The sequence below is a fragment of the Mus caroli genome, unplaced genomic scaffold, assembly GCF_978045245.1.
Source record: "Mus caroli unplaced genomic scaffold, Mus_caroli_1 scaffold_18, whole genome shotgun sequence".
Lineage (NCBI taxonomy): Eukaryota > Metazoa > Chordata > Mammalia > Rodentia > Muridae > Mus > Mus caroli.
Window position 1 is genome coordinate 48,009,193 of NW_028227273.1, and position 26,269 is coordinate 48,035,461.

The 26,269-nt window shown below is 50.0% G+C and overlaps 2 protein-coding genes across 3 annotated transcripts; both read left to right on the forward strand.

The window, feature by feature from the left end:
* The first annotated feature begins 1,402 nt into the window (after positions 1-1,402).
* Cnpy3 (canopy FGF signaling regulator 3) lies at positions 1,403-16,824 on the forward strand. The gene is made up of 6 exons (XM_021149580.3): positions 1,403-1,666; positions 6,303-6,426; positions 11,037-11,133; positions 14,828-14,950; positions 15,317-15,434; positions 15,697-16,824. The coding sequence occupies exons 1-6, from the start codon at positions 1,516-1,518 to the stop codon at positions 15,909-15,911; spliced, it is 828 nt and encodes a 275-aa protein (XP_021005239.1). The 5' UTR covers positions 1,403-1,515; the 3' UTR covers positions 15,912-16,824.
* A 6,129-nt stretch (positions 16,825-22,953) lies between these two features.
* Positions 22,954-26,237, forward strand: Gnmt (glycine N-methyltransferase). 2 transcript variants are annotated; one of them, XM_021149578.3, is made up of 6 exons: positions 22,954-23,190; positions 24,504-24,631; positions 25,196-25,306; positions 25,458-25,630; positions 25,719-25,840; positions 25,930-26,237. In XM_021149578.3, exons 1-6 carry the CDS (start codon positions 22,985-22,987, stop codon positions 26,099-26,101), a joined length of 912 nt encoding a protein of 303 aa, XP_021005237.1. In that variant the 5' UTR covers positions 22,954-22,984; the 3' UTR covers positions 26,102-26,237. The 2 variants fall into 2 exon arrangements, with proteins under 2 accessions (XP_021005237.1, XP_021005238.1); XM_021149579.3 differs by having other exon boundaries at positions 22,955-23,190; positions 25,488-25,630.
* Positions 26,238-26,269: the final 32 nt, after the last annotated feature.

Below are 26,269 nucleotides of genomic sequence, written 5' to 3' on the forward strand. Positions count from 1 at the left end.
GTCCCCTGATGCTGCAGAGGCAGAACAGAAGTGTAAATGTCCAATGCCAGGTTCCTGCCTTTTAGGAGCTCAGAATCCAAACAAATAACAAAAGAGACTGGAATATCATACCAAAAATGCTGGGATGTTTATCCATCTGTCCCACACACTTCAAGGTGGTTTGGTTTTGTTTTGGAGATATGGCCTCATGTAGCTCAGGCTATACCTCCCTCCCCCTCACTATATAGCCAAGAATGACAAGTTTATGCCAGCCTGGAGATGGATCACCAGGGATTTGTACATGGTAGTCAAGTGCTAGGCAAAGATCTCTCAGTGAGCAACATCCCTAAAACTAGGGATTTCTTTTTTAATCCCATTAATTCATGAATTATTGATTTGAGCTTCCCAACAGGCAAGCCTCGAGATGTAGGAGGACCACTCTTTTTTTGTTTGTTTGTTTTTTCCAGACAGGGTTTCTCTGTATAGCCCTGGCTGTCCTGGAACTCACTTTGTAGACCAGGCTGGCCTTGAACTCAGAAATCTGCCTGCCTCTGCCTCCCAAGTGCTGGGATTAAAGTCGTGTGCCACCACGCCCGGCTAGGAGGATCACTTTTATCTGTTTATTAATCTAGTTTTCATAAGGAGAAATGCAATTACTGGACATCTGGGTTGTTGTGAGGCCCTAAGTATCTATTCGAGTGAGTGACTGCAATAATAAGCCTTAAAAGCCGGTGTCTACTGAGGGCTTGCAACTTTATAAAGAAAGCCATGGATAGGGTTGATGAGTTAGGTTAGTGACTAAAGAAGGCCACCATTAAGCCTTAAGGATCCAAGTTTGAAGTCCAGAACCAACATGGTGGAAGGAGGCAACTGATTTCAGTCGTCTTCCAACCCAAAATAAATATATAAAGACTCTTTTATTAACACCTTAATGGAGGGGGGGGATGGTAGAGGGGGACCACGAGGCCCGGTGTGGAGGTGCACTTAGAGGCAGCTGGATTTCTGAATTCGAGGTCGGCCTGGTCCACGCAGTGAATTCCAGGACAGCCAAGGATACAAAGAAACCCTGTCTCGAAAAACAAAAGACAGAAAACAAAAAACAAAACCATGAAAGATAGTCCGTTATCCAGGGCTAGAATGCCCAAGGCTGGTTCATCCAAGGTATGATGGAGGTTCACCCGCTAGGAACTGATGCTCCAGCTACTGAGCCTCCGTTAGCTGGCAGTGAGATCGCTATAGGGCGCCAAAGCCACCATCCGCTCTCTGATTGGCTGAGATGGAAAAAAAAAAAGATTGTTCCTCCCATTGGCTATAAAGCAGACGCCGAGCGAACCCATTGGTTGCATCGCCCGCGGGCCTTGGTCCGTTTCGCAAGCCGCTTAGAGGCTACGGGGCGAGGGGCGGGCCGGAGCTCGCCGTTGCCGTGGTTACCCAGAGGCACGTGCTCAGTCCCGGAAGCGGCCGGGGGAAGCTGCTCCGCGTGTGCTGCCGGAGGAAGCGCCGCCGGGTCCGCTCTGCTCTGGGTCCGGCTGGGCCATGGAGTCCATGTCAGAGCTCGCGCCCCGCTGCCTCTTATTTCCTTTGCTGCTGCTGCTTCCGCTGCTGCTCCTTCCTGCCCCGAAGCTAGGCCCGAGTCCCGCCGGGGCTGAGGAGACCGACTGGGTGCGACTGCCCAGCAAATGCGAAGGTGAGGGGGCGGGGCCGCGGGGCGTAGCCAAGCCCGAGGGGCGGGAGGGGGCGGGGCCTGTGGGAAGGGTCTGGGCCTGGCAGGACCTGGGTTGGGGTCTCCTTGGCCCTGCTGTGTGCTTGGCGGCAATGCTAGGTGCTGTGACTCTCGGATAACCTGGAGATCCCTGCTTTTGGGCGGATCCGGGGGTAGCTGCTCATCAAGACTAGAGGTGGGGGTGGAGGGAAGGCTTCATACAGGAAGCCTGCTGCGAAATGAAGAGTTGGCCAGGGAAAGCATGGCGTGCAGAGGAACCCACTCCGCAGAAACCACAGAAACAGGGGCAGATGAGGAGGCCCTGCCGGCCTAGAAGCCAGAGGGCGAGTTTGAGGAACTGAAAAGGTCCATATGACGTAGAAAAGGGAACCTGAAAATTTTCCCGTGGTGCTTTCACTACAGCCTAATTTGTGTATGGTTTTTGGCTTCTTGAGAACAGGTACTGAATTGCAAATATTTATTGCAGACGAAAAAAAAAAGGGGGGGCGCTTTACATAGGATTATATGGAGGGGCCGTGAGTGTATGTGGAGAGAGGAGACTCACACTCAAAGGATCAAGAGGTCACTTTTTGAAAGCATCGAGCACAGAGGAGACTGAGGTGAAGGAGGTAGATTCTAAAAATCGAGGACAAGGAACTGAGACCTCCCTTTTGTCCTGCTCATCATTGCTCAGTTTCCTCTCATACCTTTGCAGCCATCGCCCTTCTTTCTAAATCCTCAAAGGCCCCCCTCCCCCGAGTTTTCTGGAAATCCATTTTATGTGCCAAGCAGATGTACACAGGCCAGATGTTCCCTAAGCACTGGATGCTGGGCTGGTGGTTTGGGACACATTAATCCTCCCATTTGAGCTGTTAAGTGTGTGGCGAATGGGGGCAGGGGACTTGGCTCAGTGGGTAGAGTGATTGCCAGAGGATCTGAGTTCAGATCCCCAAGACAGATATAAAAAGCCAGACGCTGCAATGTTCCTGCACCCTTGATCCCTGCGGAGGAGACCAGCCAGTCCAACCAAATGGTCACCCTCCAGGTTCAAGTGAGAAACCTTGTCTGAAAAACAAAAGATGAAGAACAGTATCGGAAAGGAACTCTGGCCTCCATGTGCATATCCACACACGTGTGTGCACACACACACTGTAACTACATAGGACTTTTTGTTTTTAAGTGAGACTCCCGAGAGTTAATGTGAGTTCACTGGAAGATACCTGTTAAAAGGTCTCACCTGTTCTAGGATGGTCCCTTACCCTCCCCACCAGTCCTGGGCTTTTGTTTTCTTTGTTTCGTTTCTTTTCCTTTTTCTTTTCTTTTTTTTTTTTTTTTTTTTTGGTTTTTCGAGACAGGGTTTCTCTGTATAGCCTTGGCTGTCCTGGAACTCATTCTGTAGACCAGGCTGGCCTCAAACTCAGAAATCCGCCTGCCTCTGCCTCCCGAGTGCTGGGATTAAAGGCGTGCGCCACCACACCCGGCTCATTTCCTTTTTCAAGACAAGGTTTCTCTATGTAGCCCTAGCAATCCTGGAACTTGCATTGTAGACCAGGCTGGCCTCAGTCTCAGAGATCCACCTGCCTCTGCCTTCCCAGTTCTGGGAGTAAAGGTGTGCGCCACCACTGCCCGGCTTTTTTCTTTCTTTCTTTCTTTCTTTCTTTCTTTCATTCATTCATTCATTCATTCATTCAAGTTTTTTGTTTATTTGTTTGTTTTTTCCAGACAGGGTTTCTCTGTAGCCCTGGCTGTCCTGGAACTCACTGTGTAGACCAGGCTGGCCTCAAACTCAGAAATCTGCCTGCCTCTCTCTGCGTGCGCCACCGACTTTTTTTTAAAGTTTTGTAAGGTTTTTATTTATTTATGTATTTTTGTATACGAGTGCTCTATTTGCATAAGTGCCTGCATGATGGAAGAGGGCATCAGACAGAAGAGAGCATCAGATCTCATTACAGGTGGTGTGAGCCACCAAGTGGGTGCTGGGAATTGAACTCAGGACCTCTGGAAGTGCAGCCAGGACTCTCAAAGCTGAGCCATCGCCCCAGCCCCCATCTTTCTTCTTTTCTTTTTTCTTTCTTTCTTTCTTTCTTTCTTTCTTTCTTTCTTTTCTTTTCTTTTGGTTTTTCGAGACAGGGTTTTTCTGTGTAGCTCTGGCTGTCCTGGAACTCACTTTGTAGACCAGGCTGGCCTCCAACTCAGAAATCCGCCTGCCTCTGCCTTCCGTGTGCTGGGATTAAAGGCGTGTGCCACCACACCCAGCTCTTTCTCCTTTTCTTAATCACAGCCTAGGAAGCTCCTTTCTTTTCCTTAGGAGACATCCATAGATGCAGAGTCATAGAGCTGGCAAGGCTCTTATAGCCCATCGAGGCCTAAACTCATTTTGTAATCAGTAGAGATCATTTTCAGTCACGGAGTGATTTGGCAAACTTTGACTCTTAGCCACCTCTTAATACTTTATTTATTTATGTTTATTAGTATTGCATCTTTATTATTAATTGCTGACTGTTTCTGGCTCACAGAGCCTGCCTTCAGGCTTAGTAGTTTAAGTGGAACAGGCCTCAGCACAGAGAATGGAGAATCTGCCCAGAGAAAGTGGGTGGTAGTACATGGGGGTCTGGGGTCTATGCCATGAGTCTCCCACAAGTCTGCTTTATGTCTAAACTGGATCTTACAGGGATAATGGTTCCCTGAGAGGCCCAGGGAAGGCAGAACTTTCTTGAGGATATTTAATGCAGTGTCGGGAGACAGGGTCAGAGAAGCCTCTAGAGGGTTTTCCCAGAGCCAGGAGCACATCACGCCCTGAGAGTGGTAGCCTCCTTGTTAGTTGCTGTCACACCTTTCTCTTTCACTCTGAGCATCAGGACAGGTGGGGCTTAGTCACCATCCTCCTGTCCCCAGTGCTCAGCACATCCTGTCCCCAGTGCTCAGCACAGGCCTCTTCTCAGTAACTGCTTGAGGAGGGTAGGGAGAAGTAAGAGGACGCTTGCACACAAACAGTGGGCCTCTCTGGAGTACATTAACTTGGCAGCCAGAGAGAACTGGTAGGAAACACATGAAGTCAAGAAATAAGACAGCCAGCTGGGCATGGTGGCACACGCCTTTAATCCCAACACTTGGGAGGCAGAGGCAGGCAGATTTCTGAGTTCGAGGCCAACCTAGTCTACAAAGTGAGTTCCAGGACAGCCAGAGCTACACAGAAAAACCCTGTCTCAAAAAAACAAAAAGAGGGGCAGGTGAGGTGGCTCAGCAGTTTAGAGCGCCAACTGCTCTTCCAAAAGGTCCTGAGTTCAAATCCTAGCAACCACATGGTAGCTCACAACCATCCGTAACGAAATCTGATGCTCTCTCTTCTGGAGTGTCTGAAGACAGCTACAGTGTACTTACATATAATTAAAAAACAAACAAACAAAACCCAAAAAGAAAATAGAAAAAAGAAATAAGACAGCCATAAAACACATCTCAGGGACAAGTAGGGAAATTTACTATGAACTGTTGGACCATTCCCATTCATTTTCTGATTGCATACTGTTTTATGGCTACACAGAAGTTTGTATTCACAGGAAGCACATTATGATATATAATTGCTTATAATGTATAATTGTTGAGATTATTAAAAATTAGATACCTCAGGGGAAAACATTAGCGGCTGTTCGTTGTGAGTAGAAGGGTAACAGTTTTCATTCTGCTCTCTCAGCTTAATGTGATGGATATTTTATTAGTTTTATTCTAAAATTTTGTTTGCATTTACTTATATTTGTTGGGCAGCTGGAAGGGTAGACTGGCACATACCACAGTGCACTGTGGAGGTCAGAGGGCTGCTTACATGAATCTCTTCTCCCACATTGTGGGTCCTGGAGACAGAACTCTGGTCACTAGGTTTGGGAGTGACCCCTGTTACCTCCTGAGCCACCTCTCTGGCCCATTATTTTTATTATTTTTTAAAGATTTATTCAGTGTGTATGTATGTATCTACAAGCATGTATGTATGTGTATGGATATATGTATTCTGTGTGTGTGTGTGTGTGTGTGTACCTCCTTCATTGCAGGGTTTGCAGAGGCCAGAAAAGGCATTGGATCCCCTGGAGCTAGAGTTAACTGTTGACTGTGGGCTGCCATGTGGGTGCTGGGCACGGAAGCCAGGTCCTTTGCAAGAGCCAGTGCTCTCTGCCCCTGAGCCCTTTTACCCAGCCCTACTCATTGTTTAGGACTAATTTTTTCGAGACAAAGTCTCACCACGTAGCTCTGATGTCCTGGATTTTGTTGTGTACAGAGGCTGGCCTTGAACTCAGATACACCTGCTTCTGTTTCCTGAGTCACCACTCAGGATTCCAGGTGCGTGCCACCACATCAGGCTATGTTTTGACATTTCTCCTTGTCTCCTGTGCTGCCCAGGCTGGCCTTGAATTTACAGCCCCCTTGCCTCAGCTTCATCACAGCTCTGATTAGACATACTGGCTTTTTTTTTTTTTTTTTTTTTTTGGTAAAGCGATGGGAGTTCATTTGCAAACAGAACACTGGTTTGACCCACGCTAGGAAGGGACACCCAGCTGGTTAGTCAGGCTGCCTGCTGGCCTCCCAGAAGCAGCTCTGTGTACACAGTGGCCACTGTGTCTTCCTTCTCCAGTGTGCAAGTATGTTGCTGTGGAGCTGAAGTCGGCTTTTGAGGAAACGGGAAAGACCAAGGAAGTGATTGACACCGGCTATGGCATTCTGGACCGGAAGGGCTCTGGAGTCAAGTACACCAAGTCGTGAGTGCAGGGTGACTCGGGGGCCTGGCCTGCTGCTTGTCTGGCTTTGTGGAGGAGGGATTGGGGAAGCAGGGCTGTGGTTCCTATTTTCTCCCATCCAGCCAAGCCCACAACAAAGTCTTTGTCGCAATAAGGGACTCAATTTGTTCACTGATTACACCATTGACAGGCTAGGTGACCTTCATCAACCCTTTCTCTGTGCCTTAAATTTCTCATCCAGAAAAGTGAGACCAACAGGAGACCTGATGGATCGCAGCCACCCGGATCTCACGATCCAGTGTGATTTATTTAAAAATTGCTAACATGGAGGGCTGGAGACCCTCAGGGGTTAAGAGCACTGGCTGTGCTTTCCAGAGGTCCTGAGTTCAGGTCCCAGCAATCACATGGTGGTTCACAACCATCTGTAATGGGATCTGATGCCCTCTTCTGATGTGTCAGGGACAGTGTGCTCATATACATAAATAAATAAATAGATCTTTTTTAAAAAATGGGACTACCAGAGTTTTGTTTGTTACATACTTAAGTGAGACAGGGTCTTTCTATGTAGCTCTGGCCATCCTGCATCTCATGTGTAGACCAGGCTGGCCTTGAACTCAGACATCTACCTGCTTCTGCCTCCCGAGTGCTGGGATTGAAGGCGTGCGTCAGCTGGATAACCAGATTTTTATTTTGCCCGATACAAACATAAAAAACAAAAACACCTTGTGTCAGTTAAGATCATCCTTTCAAAATGTCATGAGGCGGGCTGGAGAGATGGGTTAGCACTTAAAAGCACTCTTTGGTCTTCGAGGAGTCCTGGTTCAATTCCCAGCACCACACAACCCCCCGTAACTCCAGTGCCAGGGGATCTAGTATCCTCCTCAGGCCTGTTGAGGCCCTGCATGCATGTGGTACACTGACAGACATACAAGCAGAGCAGCCATGCACATAAAATACAAAGTTAAAAAAGTTGAAATGACACAAGGACCAGATGGTGGCTCACAGGTCAAGAAGCCTGGCAGCAAACCTCACTCTCACACAGACACACACAAGAAAACAGACTTTATAAAAAAGCAACATGAGTGTCCTGGAGAGAGCGCTCAGCCCTTACGACAGCGGTTCTTAGGCAGCAGAAGTGTGCGCATCTTTAATTCCAGCACTCAGGAGACAGAGGCAAGCAGATCTCTGCAAGTTCAAAGCTGGCCTAGTCTAGTTCTAGGACAGCCAAGGCTATACACAGAAACCCTGTCTTGAAAAATAAACAATGGGACAGTGCTTTCCCCTTCTGACACTGTGACCCTTTAATACAGTTCCTCATGCTGTGGTGAGCCCAGCCATAACATTATTCTCATTGCTACTTCATAACTGTAGCTTTGCTACTGTCATGAATCATAGTGTAAATATCCGATCTGTAGCATATCTGATATGCAACCCCTGAGAGAGGGTTGTTAAACCCCTGCAAAGGGGTTGAGACCCACAGGTTCAGAGCCGATGCTTTGAGAATGCTTGCTGCTCCTCCAGGAGACCGAAGTTCAGTTCCTCCCATCCACGTTAGGTGACTCTCAACCACCTGTAACTCTAGCTCCAGGGGATTTGGATGCCCTTTTCTGGACACTTTGGGCACACCCATAAATGTGACACACACATAGACACACACACACACACACATCCCACCTAAATTAAAAGCAATTTTTTTTTAACAGAAAAAAATGCAAAGGACATGTTTTGCCGTCAGAATGATTCCTGTCTAGGTACAGTGTGCCTACCCATTGCCCTTCACTTGGAAAAAGGCAGAGGCAGTGAGGTCCCTGGAGGTTTGAGGTCTCCTTGTTTGCCTGATGAGTTTTGCATCTCCCAGAGCACATAGCGGAACAGGAGGTCAGTGGGATGGAAGGGGATGTGCTGGGGACAGCATCACAGACCTGGTGTCCCAGCCAGAACCCTGACAAGTCAGTGCTCATGCCCTACTTGCCCTACCAATTTGTCAGCAATCCCTGAGGGCAAGGGCCTCTGGGCAGGTCTGTGAGGATTATCTGGATTAAGGTTAGCCTCAGAAGATGTCTGTGGAGACTGTGATTACAAAACACTAATTATTATGTGGCAAGACTCTCTCTCTTTCTCTCTTTCTCTCTCTCCCTCCTTCCATCCTCTCCTCCCTCCCTCCCTCTCTCTTTCTTTCTTTCTTTACTGGTTTTACAAGACAGGGTTTATCTGTGTATCCCTGGCTATCCTGGAACTTGCTCTGTTGACCAGGCTGGCCTTCAGTTCATAATGGATCTGCTAGCCTCTGCCTCTTAAGTGCTAGAACCAAAAGTGCATACCACCACATCTGGCTATATTTTCAGTCTTTTTTTTTTTTTTTAAAGATTTATTTATTATATGTAAGTACACTGTAGCTGTCTTCAGACACTCCAGGAGAGGGCATCAGATCTCATTACAGATGGTTGTGAGCCACCATGTGTTTTCTGGCATTTGAACTCAGGACTTTCAGAAGAGCAGTCAGTGCTCTTAACTGCTGAGTCATCTCTCTAACCCCTATATTTTCAGTCTTGAGTGAGATGAACTATTAAGCATACAGTAAGCTAAAGTAAGAAAATAAATAACAGATAAGAAGGAAGGGCGGAGGAAGCCAGCAAGCACAACATTGAATCAGGTGTCAAAGCTTCCAGGAGAAATGGATCGGAGAAGCCCTTAAAGTGACCAGCTAGAGTTCTCCGTCAGAAGTCCCCTGCAGATGGCTGTCCCCTCATGCTAGGCTTCCACATAAATGAACAAACACCAGTAATCAAATCAAGCTCCCACCAGCATCCAGGAGGAAACAGGGAAGTCGAGGCAGTGAGCTGGACTTCGCAGCTGAGCACTCTAGCCATGGCTGAGCTTCTAGCTTCCCTTTCCCACTGCAGACATTCTTATTTCATGAGACAGCAGTAATAGCATCTGCTTGAAATAGTTTATCTCCGTGCTCAGAGCACAGAGTGCAGAATCCCCTGGAGATGAGTCTCTAGACATTCCCACTTTATTGCTTTTGCTCCCTCCCACAGAGTCGGGGGACCGTCCCACCCCCAAACAAGGCGCCTTGAGGACACTTTGAGAAACACATGCTGACATGAGTGTGTGGTGGGAGGGACAAAGCTACTATCAGGGTTAGTGTCTCAGTGAGCTCAGACAACACCGGTTTGCAAGTGGATATATATTACACTGTGATTGGTGCTCACCTTGATGTCTCGACTACTCAGTGTTTGCTTCCATGTGATGCTGCTAAAACAGTCAACCAGATAGGGAAGCCACACAGCCTGACAGGGAAGCTCGAAGCTCGGCCGTGCTCAGCATAGACAGGTCTGCCAGATCCCAAAGGAAAAGATGAGGTCACGACCCAGGAGGTGCAAACAAATGGCTTGAGAGAAATGGGGTGCTGGGTGCTCGCCTTTAATCCCAGTATGGAGGAGGCAAAGGCAGGTGGATCTCTGATTTTAACACCAGCCCGGTCTCCACAAAGCAGAAAGAAAGAGATGGTTAACGGTTGGGCGATGGCTGCGGGCTTTGATTCTGGTCCTCAGCACCTACATGAAGAGTGGTACCCACCTCTGATCCCAGTGATGGGAGGGCTGGGCTGGAGGGAGCCCTGAGACTTGGCTCCTACCTCAGTCTAGTTCAGAAGGTGAGCTGCAGATTCAGAGAAATCCTGTCTCAAAAGATCAAAGACACATCCGCCTGATGTCGATCTCCACATGCATGTGGGCCATACATGTGCATCTGGACAGACGTGCACACACAGGAATTTGTACACACACGGTTAGTAGATAGGCCTGAGGGCACACGTTTTTAATCCCAGCACTCAGTAGGCAGAGGCAGGTGAATCTCAGAGTTTGAGGCCATCCTGGTCTACACAGAGAAACCCTGACTTGGGAAGAAAAAAACAAAGTGGTTAATAAGTTGTTTTTAGGGAGCGTTGGGGAAGACCTGTTCATGATGTCTTCACTAACAGTGACAATTTAAAAGTCTATTAAGAGAAGACTGGTGCATTTTACTTTATAGGGAGAAAGTAGGAGTAGCCAAGGACTTGTCTGTCATGCCTGATGTCCGGGACTTGATTGCTAGGACGACAGATTTTCTATAAAGTAAGAGCTGGAGGGATGGCTCAGCAGTTCAGAGCACTCACAACTCTTGTAGAGCACCCGGCTTTAGTGCCTTGTCAGCAGCTTACAGCCGCCTGTAGCTCCAACAGCAGGCGATCCAATGCCTTCCGCTGCCCTCTGCCAGCACTTACCTGCACACGTGGTGTGTGTGCGTGTGCTCGAGCTCACACATGCACAAACACACAGAGATTTAAAAAAGATTGATTTAGGGTTAGACTCAGTGATCGATTTTGCTCTAGACAAACGAAGATACTGGGTTTGATCCCACAGACACACTCACACACAGACCCTTGCCTTAGATCTGTTCAAATGTTGTCTCTCTGGTCTGTGTTCCAGCATTTCAGAGCCCCCAGGCCAGATGACCTATCTTCCTTCCAGCTCTGCCTTCCCATTGGTGAGATGTGCAGGTGTCGGGCAGCAGGGCTGGAGGGACGGACCGCTGCTCCATGAGGAGGGGAGGGGAACTTAGCGCCTCTCCTGCTGCTGTCTCGGCAGGGACTTACGGTTAATTGAAGTCACTGAGACCATTTGCAAGAGGCTTCTGGACTACAGCCTGCACAAGGAGAGGACTGGCAGCAACCGGTTTGCCAAGGTTGGCTTTGTGCTTGCGCCTCATTCCCTTTGGGGCCAGGCCCTCGTGAATCTTAAGTGTGTCTGCTGGTATATGTGTGATTGGCAAGTCATGCCTGGGACCCACCTCCTTGTCCTCCCTCAGGTTCTGGGATACCACAGTAGCGTAAGTAAGGTACATGTCTCCATGTCAGGCACAGGCAGAAATGCCCCATGATGGCAGCTCACGTGGATGTCAAACACACTAGGAGTCAGTGAGATTCTCACAGAAGTGTGAGGGGAGATGCCAGAAGACAGACTTGAAGGTACTACAACCTTGTCTTAAAAAAATCCATAGGAGACAGTGATTACCACGTCCTTCTGTGAGCCACCCAGAGCTACCTCCTCAGACCCGTTAGGTACCTGTGTGTGCAGTGGCTTTCCCTGCAGAAGGAGCTGCTTACAGTAGGCTCCTGCTTGTCTCCGCCCACATTTGCCTGCTGTCCGAGGATGTCCACCATAGCTCCCGAGGCCGCTATGCAGTTCAGGCAGATGTTTTGGATTTGTCTTTAAGGCTTAGTGGGTATAGTTAGTTGATCCATTGTTGCTGCCATAAAAAGGGTTTCAAAGTATTTTCTCCTGCTCAAGTGCAATGTGACTCACCTGTTCATCCCAGAATTGAGGAGGCAGGATGACCTTGAACTTTAAGGCTAGCCTAGGCTACACCGGAGACAGAGAACAAAAAGAAAACAAACAAGCAAACAAAAGATGGTAGCAGACAATTAGAACCAGTCTGTAGGGCATGGGTTTGCTAGGCTGTGCATGTGATGTTGTACAGTGTCAAAGAAAGAGGGAAGCTGGGCCATGGGGTACGAAGTGGTAATGCCAGCACTCAGGACAGAGTCAGGGGGGATCTCTGAGGGTTTTAAAAAAATACTTATTTTATGTATATGAGTACACCATAGCTGTCTTCAGACACACCAGAAGAGGGCATCAGATCCCATTGCAGATGGTTGTGAGCCACCATGTGGTTGCTGGGAATTGAACTTAGGACCTCTGGGAGAGCAGTCAGTGCTCTTAACCGCTGAGCCATCTCTGCAGCCCCGGATCTCTGAGTTTTAACCCCGAATAGTCTGCATAGCAAGCTCTAGGCCAGATGAGGCCAGAGTGGGATTCTGTCTCCAGAACGAGCTGTAAAACCTGTGACATATATATCACTGCTTATTCAGGGGGCATTGGAGTGTCATTTTTCATGGTGTGCGGGTGAGAGCCACGGCTCTGCATAAGTCAGGCTGACTGTGTGTGTGTGTGTGTGTGTGTGTGTGAATTTCTTTCCAGGGAAGGGGAAATGTGGGTAGTGCATTATCATTATCTCTGGGGACAAGGGCTACCCAGGAAGCTTGCCCAGTTTTTCACAGCATAAAGAATCCTTTAGTTCTCAGCTGAGCTCTGTTCTTGCCAAGGAAAGACACAAGCTAAGGAGAACCTGGAGCTGGGAGGGGCCTGGGTACGGAGGAGAGCGCCTTAAGGGTAGTGAACACTGGAGCGGTGGCCCGGCAGTTAGGAGCACTTACTGCTCGTGTAGAGGGGCCAGGTTTCATTCCCAGCACCAGGTAGTGGTTCATAGGAACCAGGCGCACATGGGGCAGACAAAACACACATAAAGTTAATAAGGCTGCTCTAAAAAATAGAAAGGGCCAGGTGTGGTGGCGCATGCCTTTAATCCCAGCACTCGGGAGGCAGAGGCAGGCGGATTTCTGAGTTCGAGGACAGCCAGGGCTATACAGAGAAACCCTGTCTCGAAACCCCACCACCACCACCACCAAAAATAAAATAAACAGAAAGGAAGGAAGAAAGAAAAGGCACTTGGAGCCCTTTTATATCCAAGAAGTGTTTACACCACCCTAGGTAGATAGCAACAATGAGCAAGTACAGACACCAGATAACTCTTAGGCCAGGGAGGTGGGTCAGTGGGTAAAGTATAAGGTCCTGACTTTGGATCCCCAGCACCCATAAAGCCAGATGCAGGAGAGTGTGCCTGCTATCCCAGGGTTCCTGTAGCAAGGAGGGAGGTGGGCACAGGAGACTCCCCAGAACTCCAGAGCCAGCAAGTCTGCCATATACATCGGCAAATGAGAGACCCTGTCCCTAATAGGGTTGAGGGGAGGCCCAGCACCCAAGGTTCCCTCTGTCTTCACATGCACAGCCACCAATGTAAAACATGCAACATACACACAGAGATTAACAACAAAGAGGTAAATGTTGGCCGAATGTTTGATACTGTAGGGCACCCCATCTTTAGTGTTTTTTTTGGAGTCAATGTCTGTCCTAGTCAGGGTTTCTATTCCTGCACAAACATCATGACCAAGAAGCAAGTTGGGGAGGAAAGGGTTTATTCACCTTACACTTCCATACTGCTGTTCATCACCAAGGAAGTCAGGACTGGAGCTCAAGCAGGTCAGAAAGCAGGAGCTGATGCAGAGGCCCTGGAGGGATGTTCTTTACTGGCTTGCTCAGCCTGCTCTCTTATAGAACCAAGACTACCAGCCCAGAGATGGTCCCACCCACAAGGGGCCTTTCCCCCTTGATCACTAATTGAGAAAATGCCTTACAGTTGGATCTCATGGAGGCATTTCCTCAACTGAAGCTCCTTTCTCTGTGATAACTCCAGCTGTGTCAAGTTGACACAAAACTAGCCAGTACAGTGTCTATTTTGACTTTGGGTCATGGGCCCTGAGAGCCTCTGCTTTACCTATGTACATGTCCAGTGTGGCAGGAGTTTGTGTAGAGCCGTTTTGGAGCATTGAAATTGTGTCCTGAAACCAAGTTAGCCTCTATTGAACGCTTTCTATAAAACTCAGGTCAGGATTCTATGAAACTGAGACAGCAGGGGTTTTGTTTTCTTTTTTTTGTTTTGTTTTTTTTTTTTTTTTGTTTTTGGTTTTAAGAGACAGGGTTTCTCCGTGTAGCCCTGGCGGAAACAGCAGTTTTAAAATGTACTTACTTGTTTACTTATTTTGAGTCAGAGGCTCTCTGTGACATAGCTCTGACTGCCCCGAAACTCACTCTGTAGACAAGGCTAGCCTCAAACTCCCAGAGATCCATCTGTTTCTGTCTTCCCAAGTGCTGGGAATTCATCACCACACCTACCTTATTTTTATTTTTTTAAATTTTGAGACAGGATCTCACTATATACTTACTCCTGGTTGGCCTAGAACTAAATATGTAGAACAGGCTGGCTTTGAACTTTCAAGAGATCCATCTGCCTCTGTCTGTTTCTGGAATCCTGTGATTAAAGGTCCTAGCTGGCACTCCCAGCCTCAAACTGAAATTAAAAATAAGTAAAAAATAAAATAAAATAAAATAAATCACCCTAAGATATTTGTTTGATACTTAAAAGATAAAGAATGGTGATAGGAAAATATCTGAAGTCTTCGTTTTCCATAATTAAACCATTCTATTTGATGAGAATGTCTAGCCATTAGAGAAGGAGCCAAGGATAGCTTATATTCTGGAAAAGAAATCTAAGTTCACAAGACCAGAGAGCAACTTCATACAGGGGGGGAGGACAGGTTGGGGGGTGTATAGTTGGGTGGTGGGAAGCCAGCCTGAGGAGGGAGAGAGGTCAGGGCCAAGGAAGAGCAACCTTAGATGTATGCACACAGATGTCAAACACCAGAAAGAGGGAGGTGGAGGCAGAGATGGTGCTGCATCCTGCATCTGGTGGCCTCTTCCAGGGTATGTCGGAGACCTTTGAGACGCTGCACAACCTAGTCCACAAAGGGGTCAAGGTGGTGATGGACATCCCCTATGAGCTGTGGAACGAGACCTCAGCAGAGGTGGCTGACCTCAAGAAACAGGTAATGGCCCCTCAGCCTGCACTTGGTGCGGTGGGCAGGACTGGCTGCTACTGAGGAGGGCCACCCAGAGCCATTCTTTGTTTATTAGAGATAGGTTCTCACTATGTAGCCCTGGCTTCCCTGGAACTCAGTATCTCTCCCTATCTATCTATCTATCCATCCACCCTCACCCCCCCCACACACACACACACCAGGTTGGCCTCAAACTCACAGAAATATGCCTGCCTTTACATCAAAAGTGTTGTGGTTAAAGGCATGCCCAACATACCTGATACCTTTGTACTTTAAGGATCATGGTGTTGTAGCCAAGCGCCCTTGAGAGAGTTGGGTGCCTGGCCCCACCAGTCCCTGGTGCTGTCTTCACAGTGTGACGTGCTGGTGGAAGAGTTTGAAGAGGTGATTGAGGACTGGTACAGGAACCACCAGGAGGAAGACCTGACTGAATTCCTCTGTGCCAACCACGTGCTGAAGGGAAAGGACACAAGTGAGTTGGGGCAGGGTGGGGTTTATCATCTGCTGTCCCTCAGGGGAGGTCGAAAGCATGGGGCAGGGAAGTGGGGGGCATCTTATCTCAGGGGGCTTGAGATGAGGTGAGGTCGCCCCAGGAACAGATGGGAGCCTGCTGGCCAGTGAGGCAAGGGAGTGAGCGACAGGGAGATAGATGGGTTGAAGGCTGCTCCCCCAAGCCCCTTACTGTGCTGCTCCCAGACGAGCTGGTCCTGAGGCCTGTCTGCACCTTCCCTCAGGTTGCCTAGCAGAGCGGTGGTCTGGCAAGAAGGGGGACATAGCCTCCCTGGGAGGGAAGAAATCCAAGAAGAAGCGCAGCGGGGTCAAGGGCTCCGGCTCCAACAAGCAGAGGAAGGAACTGGGGGGCCTGGGGGAGGATGCCAACGCCGAGGAGGAGGAGGAGGGTGTGCAGAAGGCATCGCCCCTCCCACACAGCCCCCCTGATGAGCTGTGAGTCCAGCTTAGTGTCCTTGAATCAAGACCCCTGACTTCAGAGCTTGGGACACGCGCAGCGCAGCACAGCTCCAGCAAGGACAGCTGCTGTCCAGCTTCAGGTCTCCTCCCTTGGCTGTGCCCCTTTCCTTCCCTTGAACAACAGCAAGAGGTGGAAGGATCTGGGGTGCTGGGAGACCGCACCCCAAAGGGAAGAGGAGGAGGAGCAGAAGGCAGCTCTCTTTCTACACAGTCTCCGGGTCCACCCAGCATCCCCAGGCTGAGATCCAGGCTCCTGACATGGAAGCTGAAGAGCATGAGGCAAGTAAGATGCTCACCAGCGCCCCCTTCAGCTAGGAAGGATTCTGTGCAGCCTCAGCAGCCAGGCCTGCCTCTTCCCTCCACCAAGCATTCTCTTCTGCTGGTCCTTGTCGGATCATAAATTCGAGAACTTCCAGGACAAACTTGGGTGTGGCACAAAGGGGCTGGATGCCAGAGCCAGAGCCACGCCAGAGCCTGCAGAGAGGGCACCTGACCTAACCCCCCGGGAAGCAAATCTGCAGCTCCACCACTCCTCCTGAGGATGCCTCAAGCTCTGCCCAGCCCTTCTCCCAGGGCTACCAGAGTAAACACCTTTTGGCCTTTCGGTTTGGTTCCTGGGTCCTCATCAGCCTCCAGAGTGTCCCCTCATCGATCTTTTCTGCCTTTGTCCCCCAATCCCAGGGGCTGGAAGGCCATCACCATCATTGGAGGCTTAACCTGTCAGTTACTAGGAGGTGCTGGAAGCGCGCAGGGTTGGTTTGGGGTAGTCACTCACTGGTTCTCAACCTTCTAACACTGCAGCCCCTTAATACAGTTCCTCCTGTTGTGGTGACTTCCCACGTCCCCCACACACACACCATAAAATTATTTTCGTTGCTGTTTCATAACTGTAATTTTGCTACTGCTATGAATTGTAATGTAAATATTTTTGGTTTGCCAAAGGGGTTTTGACCCATAGGCTGAGAATTGCTGGGTTCAAGGTAGGTGGCATGGGGTGAGGCTGAGCACAGTGACTGACCCTGCCCCTCAGCTGACCTTCACAACAGCAGTCCATGTTTCTCAAGGTCCTTCCCACTCTCGACTCGCACACTGAGTCCTGGGCATCTGGCTGCCCTTCTTCCCTCCCTCTCTACCCCAAGGCCTTGCGCAGTGTTTACAGGTCAGCAGCAGCTCCTGCCCCTCTGGCCATATTCTGCCCTTGCCTGATCTTGGACCTTGCTCCCGAATTGATCCCTTTGCTCTTCCTAGTGATTGTGCCTGGACACTCCGTCTCCCAGGCAAGGGCCAACAGGAGGCCAGCCCTCTAAACTCACCCCTCGCTCTGTCCTGAGAGCTGGGATGGAGCGGGGATCAGGGCAAGCTTGGTAGCTATGGTCTGACCAATTGTCTACAGCTTTCATTCTAAGCTTCGAGACACCTGCAGTGTGCGTTCTGAGAGGAGATGGACTAGAACCCTCCTGTTAGTAAACAATAGAGCCGGGGGTTCAGACTCCACGTGCATTGTGTTTGCACTGTCCACAGCCACAAGGCCCTTCCTTCTGTACCTGACACTTGGAAGTCTTACCTGTGCTACAGAGGTAGTTCACGGCCAGCCCGGGTAACTTAGAGCCGCATCACAGAAGGGCTGGGGAGACAGCACATTGCTAGGTGAGGTATGGGAGAAATCCTGTGTTCAGTGGATCATGGGGTGGGTCGGGGTCAGAGTACAGCAGGCCCTGAGTTCAGCCCCCAGCACTTGCATGAGGAAGCCAGGAAGCAGCTGATGTTTCTTGGAAAGTACCTGCAGAACTCAGCCACCACCAGGAGCCTAGTTCCACAGAAACTCATACGTTCTCGATCTGATTCTGAATAGGACCCCTTGGGTCTAGTATGAGCCCCCTTCTGCCCGCTCCCCCATACTCTGGGATGGGACCCATGTGTGGAGAATGGAACAAAGTTCTTCCTTCAAATGGACCTCTGAGGTTGTACTGGTTTGGTCCAGTTGTCACTCCATCTCCAAGGCTGATGAGCCCTGTCTAGAAGCAGGACCTGTCCTGGACTTTGTTCTGGCAGGGGTTTGGGTATAGAGGAGGCTCTGGGGCTCTGGGCCTTAGGACCATCTAGTTTGGTGGCAATCTCTATCCCTGTCATTAACCCACAGCACATGAGGACACATCTTAATCTGTCCACAGAGCATCATTAATACTAAGAATAAGATGAAGCAAAGTTCTATCAGGGCCTAGGGGTGTTGGCCCAGTGACCCAATCCTGGCTTGGTCCAGTGTTACAGGGATGGTTGACTTTGATCTAAGCTCTTGTAGGGACCGTTCCCTCCTTCTGGAGGACCTGGTGTTGCACCTTCGCTAACTCGCCTGTCACCAGCCCATCCCAGCAGGCCGACCTGGCCCAGTGTAGATAGGCAAAGGCAGGATTTGGCTGCCCAGACTGATCTCTCTGCTATAGAAACCTTTTCATTTTGGGTGTTGCCTACACTTTTGAACCTTGCCACCCTCCAGAAGCGATAGTTGGAACTGGAGTTGAGCTGAGTCCCTCATAGCAGAAACCTTTGATAGGAGAATGGCCTGAAGGCCTTAGTTAGGTGAGTCCCATAACAAACACCTAGATGGGGACCTGGCAGGACCATGCTTGACATTTTAGGCACATGTGTGCATGAGCGTGCTTTTTCAGTTGACAGGTTTCTCTGGCATAGCCTGACCTAGAATTTACTAGGCAAGGCTGGCCCTGAACTTGTGAACCAGCTGTGTTACAACCATGCGCCATGCCCTACTCTTGTGAGCCTTAAACTGAAACCAGGTGGCGCCCACACCACAAACAAAGGAACAGGACTCTGGTGAAGTCACACTGTCCTCAGAAGTGACTTGCTAGACCCTAAGACTGCAGCGTGTCTTAGGGTTGATGATGTGTTATCATCAATTTACTGAGGAGCTTCCAGGTTCTGCCATGCAAGGTGAGTGGTTTCACTAGGGAGCTACAGCCCCAGCCTTACTGGAGGAAATAGCTAAAGATGCTATTTCTCCAGCAGCTTTGAAATCCCTGAGACCTTCCCAGATCCTCAGGCACATTCAGAGAGGGTTACGTAACCCGTGTGTGTGTGTGTGTGTGTGTGTGTGTGTGTGTGTGTAATGATGACTGGGGAGTTGTGTCCTAAGCTTTCAGATTATCCACCCAATCCTTTTGTATGTCCAGGCAAGGGCAAGCCATGGCTGCATAGTAAGACTTGCATCTCAAAAACCCCCAAAGTAAGTCTGGCATGGTGGACAGCGTAGGCCAGCCTGGACTATGCAGTGAGACCATGTTTCAAGACAATACTGGTCAGCAAGATGGCTCAGTGGGGTCATTTTCCTACCATTGAGTTGTTACATTTTTCTCCCTCTCGCAGGTGTGCACCACCACACCTGCCTTAGGGTTTCACGTCTTCCTCTCAAGTTGTTGGTAAACAGATTTGCTCTCAGTGCATCAACCAGCCAGATAATTATTTTCTTTTGCTTTAAGGTAAATAACAAATTGCTTTTTGTGAAGATTGCATCCTATAGTGGGGTGTGGCTGTGCATCATCTCAGCATGTAGGCAGAGGCAGGAGGATTGCTGCAAGTTCAACATCAGCCTGGCCTATATTCAAGTTCTAGGCAGACCAGCCCGACCAGCTACAGAGAGACCTTGCCCTCTTCCAAAAATTGTATCTAGTTTTGACAGTTATACACCTGTAATCCCAGTGTTTAGGCGGCTGGAGCAGGATTGCCTGGAGTTCCAGACCCAGACCCTATCTAAAGACGAGAATGAAAAAACAAGTCTAGCCTGTGGGGGAATAGCTCAGTGGTTCGGGGCTCAGCACTCAGGTTAAGCCTGAGACACTGGGTCCAGCGACGTCCTCACCCCCAACATCACTAAACAACCCTCCAACCCTCACAAAGACATTTTACTGGGGGGGGGGGAGGGGCGGAGCTTTTGCTTTCTTGGAAAGAAAGTCTGGGGTCGCTGCTTCCTTTGGAGACGACGAGTCTTGTTTTGAGGCAGTGTCTCACTCAGTAATCTAGGCTAGCCTGGAACTTTCCGTGACGCCAACAGTGCTTTTAGAGTTTGTGGAACTCCTCCTATCCTGGCCTGTCAACATGCCCACCATTTCCAGGCTAATTCCCTTTCCTTTCCTTTCTTGATTTTGGGGTGGTTCTCACTCTATTGCACTGGCTGGCCTGGGAACTCCGGAGCTCCCAGGATCTCCTGCCTCAGATTCCTCCATAGTTGAGACTCGCTGTATGCCAGGAGTATGTCACGGGTATCTAAGCTGGGCATAGTGACTCACACCTATGACCCCAGCCTCCTGGAAGCTGAGGCAGGAGGCTTGCTTTCAAAACTAAACCTTATAGTAGTACCAGGACGGCCAGAGCTACATAATAAGACTGTCTAGGCAGTGCCTCTCAACCCTTTGAGGTCACGTGTCAAAATCTTGCATATCAGATATTTACGTTATGATTCATAACAGGAGCGAAGTTACAGGTTTGAAGTAGCAAGGGGTAGTTTTATGGTTGGGGGTCACCACAGCAGGAAGAACGGTATCATGAAATATCACAGCATTAGAAAGATTGAGAACCACGGGTCAGCAAGATGGCTCAAACCGCAAAGGAGCTTGCTGCCAAGCCTATGACCTGAGTGTGGTTTCTGGAACCAATATGGGAGGAGGAGAGAAGGGAGTCTCACGTGCTGTGTGCTTTTTTCTGAACATACATTTTGTTGTTGCTTTTGGGGGGGGGGTTCTTTCTTTCTTTCTTTATTTATTATATGTAAGTACACTGTAGCTATCTTCAGATACTCCAGAAGAGGGCATCAGATTTTGTTATGTTGTGAGCCACCAAGTGGTTGCTGGGATTTGAACTCAGGACCTTAGGAAGAGCAGTCAGTGCTCTTAACTGCTGAGCCATCTCACCAGCCCCTTGGGGTTTTTTTTTGGGTTTTTTTGAGACAGGGTTTCCCTGTATAGTCCTGGGTGTCCTGTTGTTGTTGCTTTTTGAGTCAAGGTTTCTACATTGCCCTGGCTGTCCAGGAACTCACTGGACAGGAACTGCCTCTGCCTCCTGAGTGCTGACATTAAAGACATACATTTAGCTGGATGGTGGCGCTTTGTCTGTAATCCTGGCAACTCACAAGGCAGAGACAGTCGGATCTCTGTGAGTTCAAGGCCAGCCAAGACTATACAGAGAAACCTTGTCTCAAAAACCAAAATCACCACCACAAAGTGACTTCACCAAAACTAGTCCCCCAGTTTTAAAAACCCTAAGTAAATAAAAGATACCACTTAAGATGTTGAGGTGAGATTTGAAAAAAGTCTAGGATTGATAGGTTTACCCCCAAAATGTTTTGATACGTGGCATTGGATTTACTTGAAATTCCCAAATACAGTTTCTCCTCTCTGCTTTGTCTCCACAGGGACTGATGTAGCCCAGATTTGCCTTGAAGTCTATGTAGCCTAGAATATCTTTGAACTCCAGCTTTTCTGTCCTCAGCTCCCAAGTACAGGACTTACAGGCACATACCATCACACTCAGCCTCGAGAATCTTTCTGAGCGTAGTGTCAGAGACCTGTGTGTAGGGACATTGAGTCCCCAAGACTGAACCTGGACAGAACCATTTGAGATTGGCGCTGTGCTAACAAAAGTTTAAAAATGTGGGCTGGAGAGATAGGTCAGCCATTAAAAGCCCTATCTGCAGCTAGGGTCGTGGCGCACACCTTTAGCCCTAGCCCTTGGGAGGCAGAGGTAGTCGGATCTCTGAGTTCGAGGCCAGCCTGGTTTATAGAGTGAATTCTAGGACAGCCAGAGAAACCCTTTCTCACAAAAACCAAACCAAACTAAACAAAAAAACCACTTGCTCCTCTGTGGGGTTCAATATCCTCAGCGCCTACCCAGGGACTCCCCACTGTCTATAACCCCAGCTTCAGGATATCTGAAGCTCTCTATTCTGGTCTCCATGGGCACCAGACACTTCCTGACATCTATGAAGTCAAAACAGTCATACACACTATAAAAAGGTTAAGTCACACAACTGTGGGCCTTCTTCCATCTCCAGGGTTCACCCTGCAGTGGGAAGGCGAAGGGAGGGAGGGATGCTCCCAGTCTTCTCTCTCTTCTTTCCATGTAACCAGTGTTCACAGAGTTGGAAGTGTGTGGGCAGGCGGGGCAGGCTTCTCTCCACATCTGAGTCCCTCACAGGTATCTTCCAGAGCCGACTTTAGCCCTGCTGGGATCTTGTCCTTGGTGGGGTAAAAAGGGTGATCAGATAATACGAAACTGACCCTCAGGTTATACAGTGATGCTAGCCAGAGCGGGGGCTATGAGCACCTTCACTGCCGACACCCAGCTTTTCTCTCTGAAGGTGCTCCCATGGAAAGCAGATGGAAGGCTTGCTATGTTTCCCACATTGTTCCCCAGTTCTTGAGCACAAATAATCCTCCTGTCTCACCTTACTACACCCAGCCTTTCAGACAGTGCAGAGTATAAACCCATGGATTGGAAGGCCCAGGCTACCTTAGGAGGCTCCTGGCTGGTATGGGGGAGGGGATTGGCCCGACGCTATCACCTAGAGAGACACGCGCCTATCTCCGGGTGTACTCCTGTACTTGGATGGGCGTCTTTCTCAAAGACTGTTCATAATGTCCCGACACAGTGGCTCTCTTTAGCGGAGTGTTCCCTCCACTAAATGATAAGCAGTGCTGTGTAGACTCTGGGCTGGGCTGGGCATGTAATAATTATGTTTTGGGTGGATTTCAGGCTTCTTCCCCTTCCTCCTTGGGTAGGGGTGGAGTGATCTCTCATTGCTTTACGTTGTGAGTTCCTCCCGGCCACCCTGGCGAGTCCTATCTGACCAGTCTTACTAAGGGGGAAACCCAGGTCCAGGATTGCTGCGCTGAGCCATCCTCACGGCAGGGGCAGCCTGCCTGGCTCTGGGCCCAGGGCCCAGCAGGGGCGTGTCCCTGCTCTCACCTGCCATTGGCCAGGTGGGACTGCCTTGCCAGAGAACTATAAGTACGGATCGCGTGGCCTGAGAGCCAGGCGCCGGTCAGGATGGTGGACAGCGTGTACCGTACCCGCTCCCTGGGGGTGGCGGCCGAAGGGCTCCCAGACCAGTATGCGGATGGGGAGGCCGCACGTGTGTGGCAGCTGTACATCGGGGACACCCGCAGCCGTACCGCAGAGTACAAGGCGTGGTTGCTTGGGCTGTTGCGCCAGCACGGGTGCCACAGGGTGCTGGATGTAGCCTGTGGCACAGGGTGAGTCCAAACGGGCCGGCCTGCTTAGGCCAGTCTAGGCAGCCTCTGCGGGCTGGAGCCTGGCAGGCAGTACTAGGGGGTCAAGAGCCCTTGCTCATCAGGGTAGTATGGGCAAGGGAGAGCTTCTGCCGAACCAGTGCGGGAAGGGGCCAGGGTGTGCGCAGAGAAGGACTCATGGGACAGAGCAAAATCCGAGCTTTGGATCAAGGTGGATCCTTGGCTCCTGCTCTGTGGCTCCTGCGATTGGCCTCTGGCAGTGTGAACTGAACATTTGTAGCACGTTTGCACAGCCAAGTGCTGTGCCAGGAGTTTGGGTACGTGTGTTGCAAGCTGTAACAAAACCCCCACGAGGTGAGCAGTGCTTTTCTCCAACCAGTACTAAAGAGAAAGTCATTTCCAAGAGGTAAAAGGCCCCCATTTGGTGGAGAGGATACAGACCAGGATAGTGTCTGGCCCACACTCCAACTCAGCCCAGAACACATGGACACCTCTGACTGAGTTATTTCCAGGAGCCACCAGCATGCCAAGTTCTCAAGTGCACCTTTGTAGAATGCCTGACTATGATTTAAAAACAAAAACAACAACAACAAAAACCATTGAGCTGGTGAGATGGTCCGACTACTAAGAGCCCCTTAGGCTCTGGCAGAAGACAGGTTCTCAGTGCCTAGCGTCTGCATCAGGTGGCTCATAATCGCCTGAAATTCCGTTCCAGGGGGAGGTTAGCGCTCCCTTCTGGCCTCGGAGGGCACTGTACTCACATGTACTACACATACAGACATAATTAAAAATAAAAAAAGGTGTTGATGTCAGGAGTAGTGGCACATATATTTAATCCCAGCACTAGGTGGCTCTCTGTGAGTTCCAGGCCCTGCAGGGCTACAGTAGGAGACCCTGTCTCTAATAAGAGGCAGCTGGGGAGATGGCACATGTTCTTACAGAGGACTCAAGTTTGGTGCCCAGCACCCTCTCTGGCGTCTGCAGATACAAGGTATGCACATGATGCACATATTCAGGCATGACACATGAAATTAAATTTTGAAAAAAAATTTTTTTGAAACAAGAGTCTCTCTTTGTAGCCCCAGCTGTCTTGGAACTCACTGTTTAAACCAGGCTAAAAAAAACCTCTCAAAAATTTTTTTTGCTACCTGATAAGGAAAATTCTTAATGGGTCATCTGAGGCCAGTAGAGATGGCCTGGGACAGGAAGCAGAGGAACGGACTCTGGAATGTTATGTCTGGGGAAATGTCACACACATTTGGCCTCCCAGGCTCCTCTGACTGGTCCTCTAGTCCCCCGTCTCTGACCTCATCCAGAGTGGACTCCATCATGCTGGTGGAAGAGGGCTTCAGTGTGATGAGCGTGGATGCCAGCGACAAGATGCTGAAATATGCACTTAAGGAGCGCTGGAACCGGAGGAAAGAGCCATCCTTTGACAAGTGGGGTAAGTCTGTCTGGCCAGCCACCCCCCCCCACATGCACCTCCAGGGTCACTCTCTGCCCTGGCTCTTTCTTGCAGTGGGGCTGACTGGTTTTTCCTCAGGGCATGGTACAGTCCCTGTCAACTTCCTAAAAAGGAAGGCTTTGGCATCAGAGTAGGATTCCGGCTGGGAAGAGCAAGTTTGGTGTATTTATGGTGCTAGGGATTGAAATCTGGGCATGCCAAGCAGACCCTTGATCACTCGGCTACATTACCAGCATTTTTTATGTTTTTCCCGTGTTGCCTGGTTTGGCTAAGCTAAAGTCAAGTGATTCTCCTGTCTCAGCTTCCTGTCTAACAGGGTCGAGAGGTGTACGCCAATTCACCGGGCCCTGCAGCGCTACTTTTAACTGTCTTATCACAGCCTGTCTCTCCTCCCTACAAAAGCCCCTAAGTGGAGGGCTGGCTTTGCCAACTGTGGCTCTCTCCATCCCTCAAGAGTCCCCATGTGTCTCTGGGAGGAGGTGGCTGCTGCTGTGCTGTGTTATAATTCTCCACTTGCTCCCCAACCCCCGCCCCGGCCCCCAGTCATTGAAGAAGCCAACTGGTTGACGCTGGACAAAGATGTGCTATCAGGAGATGGCTTCGATGCTGTCATCTGCCTCGGGAACAGTTTTGCTCACTTGCCAGACTGCAAAGGTAAGCTGGTGGCCTTGGCTGTGGCTCTTGCCTTGAGCTCCCGGCTGGCCGGCTGCCCTGATAAGGCAGACCTGCATTTTTCCTGTCTTATTTAGTGCTGGCACTTGGGAGGGAGACGGGGGCGGGAGGGTGGTGCTGGAGGCCTAAGCAGATGGTGTCTGTGGCCCTGCCGGGAACCCAGGTGACCAGAGCGAGCACCGGCTGGCGCTAAAGAACATTGCAAGCATGGTGCGGCCCGGGGGCCTGCTGGTTATCGACCACCGCAACTACGACTATATCCTCAGCACAGGCTGTGCGCCCCCGGGGAAGAACATCTACTATAAGGTTGGGCTGCCCCCCAGTGGGAAGCGGGAGCTGGAGGGCCAGAAGCCCCACGGTGGCTTAGGGAAGCTAACGCAACCCATGCCCTCAGAGTGACCTGACCAAGGACATTACGACGTCAGTACTGACAGTCAACAACAAAGCCCACATGGTAACCCTGGACTACACAGTGCAGGTGCCAGGCGCTGGCAGAGATGGCTCTCCTGGCTTCAGGTATGGCGTGGTTTGGCAGGAGAGAGGTGGTGGTGGTGGTGAGACCTGAGGCCAGCAGCCCTCATATCTGGCTGGGGGCCCTGTTGCAGTAAGTTCCGGCTCTCTTACTACCCACACTGTTTGGCGTCTTTCACGGAGTTGGTGAGAGCAGCCTTTGGGGGCAGGTGTCAGCACAGCGTCCTGGGTGACTTCAAGCCCTACAAGCCTGGCCAGGCCTATGTTCCCTGCTACTTCATCCACGTGCTCAAGAAGACAGACTGAGTTTCTCCAACTCCCAGAAGCCCCTGCTCAGGCAATGGCCCCTACCCTAAGACCATCCCCTAATGCAGATATTGCATCTGGGTGCAGATGTGGGGGTCGGGCAAACGGAGTCAACAATACAGTCTGCCTTCTCCAAGCCCGTGCCTGGTGTTTCTTCAGAAGTAACGT

Coding starts and splice junctions, on each gene's coding strand:
- Cnpy3 (XM_021149580.3), top strand. CDS start 1,516: ATGGAGTCCATGTCAGAGCTCGCGCCCCGCTGCCTCTTATTTCCTTTG. Junction 11,134..14,827: donor GCAGCAACCGGTTTGCCAAG/GTTGGCTTTGTG, acceptor GGCCTCTTCCAG/GGTATGTCGGAGACCTTTGA. Junction 14,951..15,316: donor TGGCTGACCTCAAGAAACAG/GTAATGGCCCCT, acceptor CTGTCTTCACAG/TGTGACGTGCTGGTGGAAGA.
- Gnmt (XM_021149578.3), top strand. CDS start 22,985: ATGGTGGACAGCGTGTACCGTACCCGCTCCCTGGGGGTGGCGGCCGAA. Junction 24,632..25,195: donor GCCATCCTTTGACAAGTGGG/GTAAGTCTGTCT, acceptor CCCGGCCCCCAG/TCATTGAAGAAGCCAACTGG. Junction 25,631..25,718: donor GGAAGAACATCTACTATAAG/GTTGGGCTGCCC, acceptor CCATGCCCTCAG/AGTGACCTGACCAAGGACAT.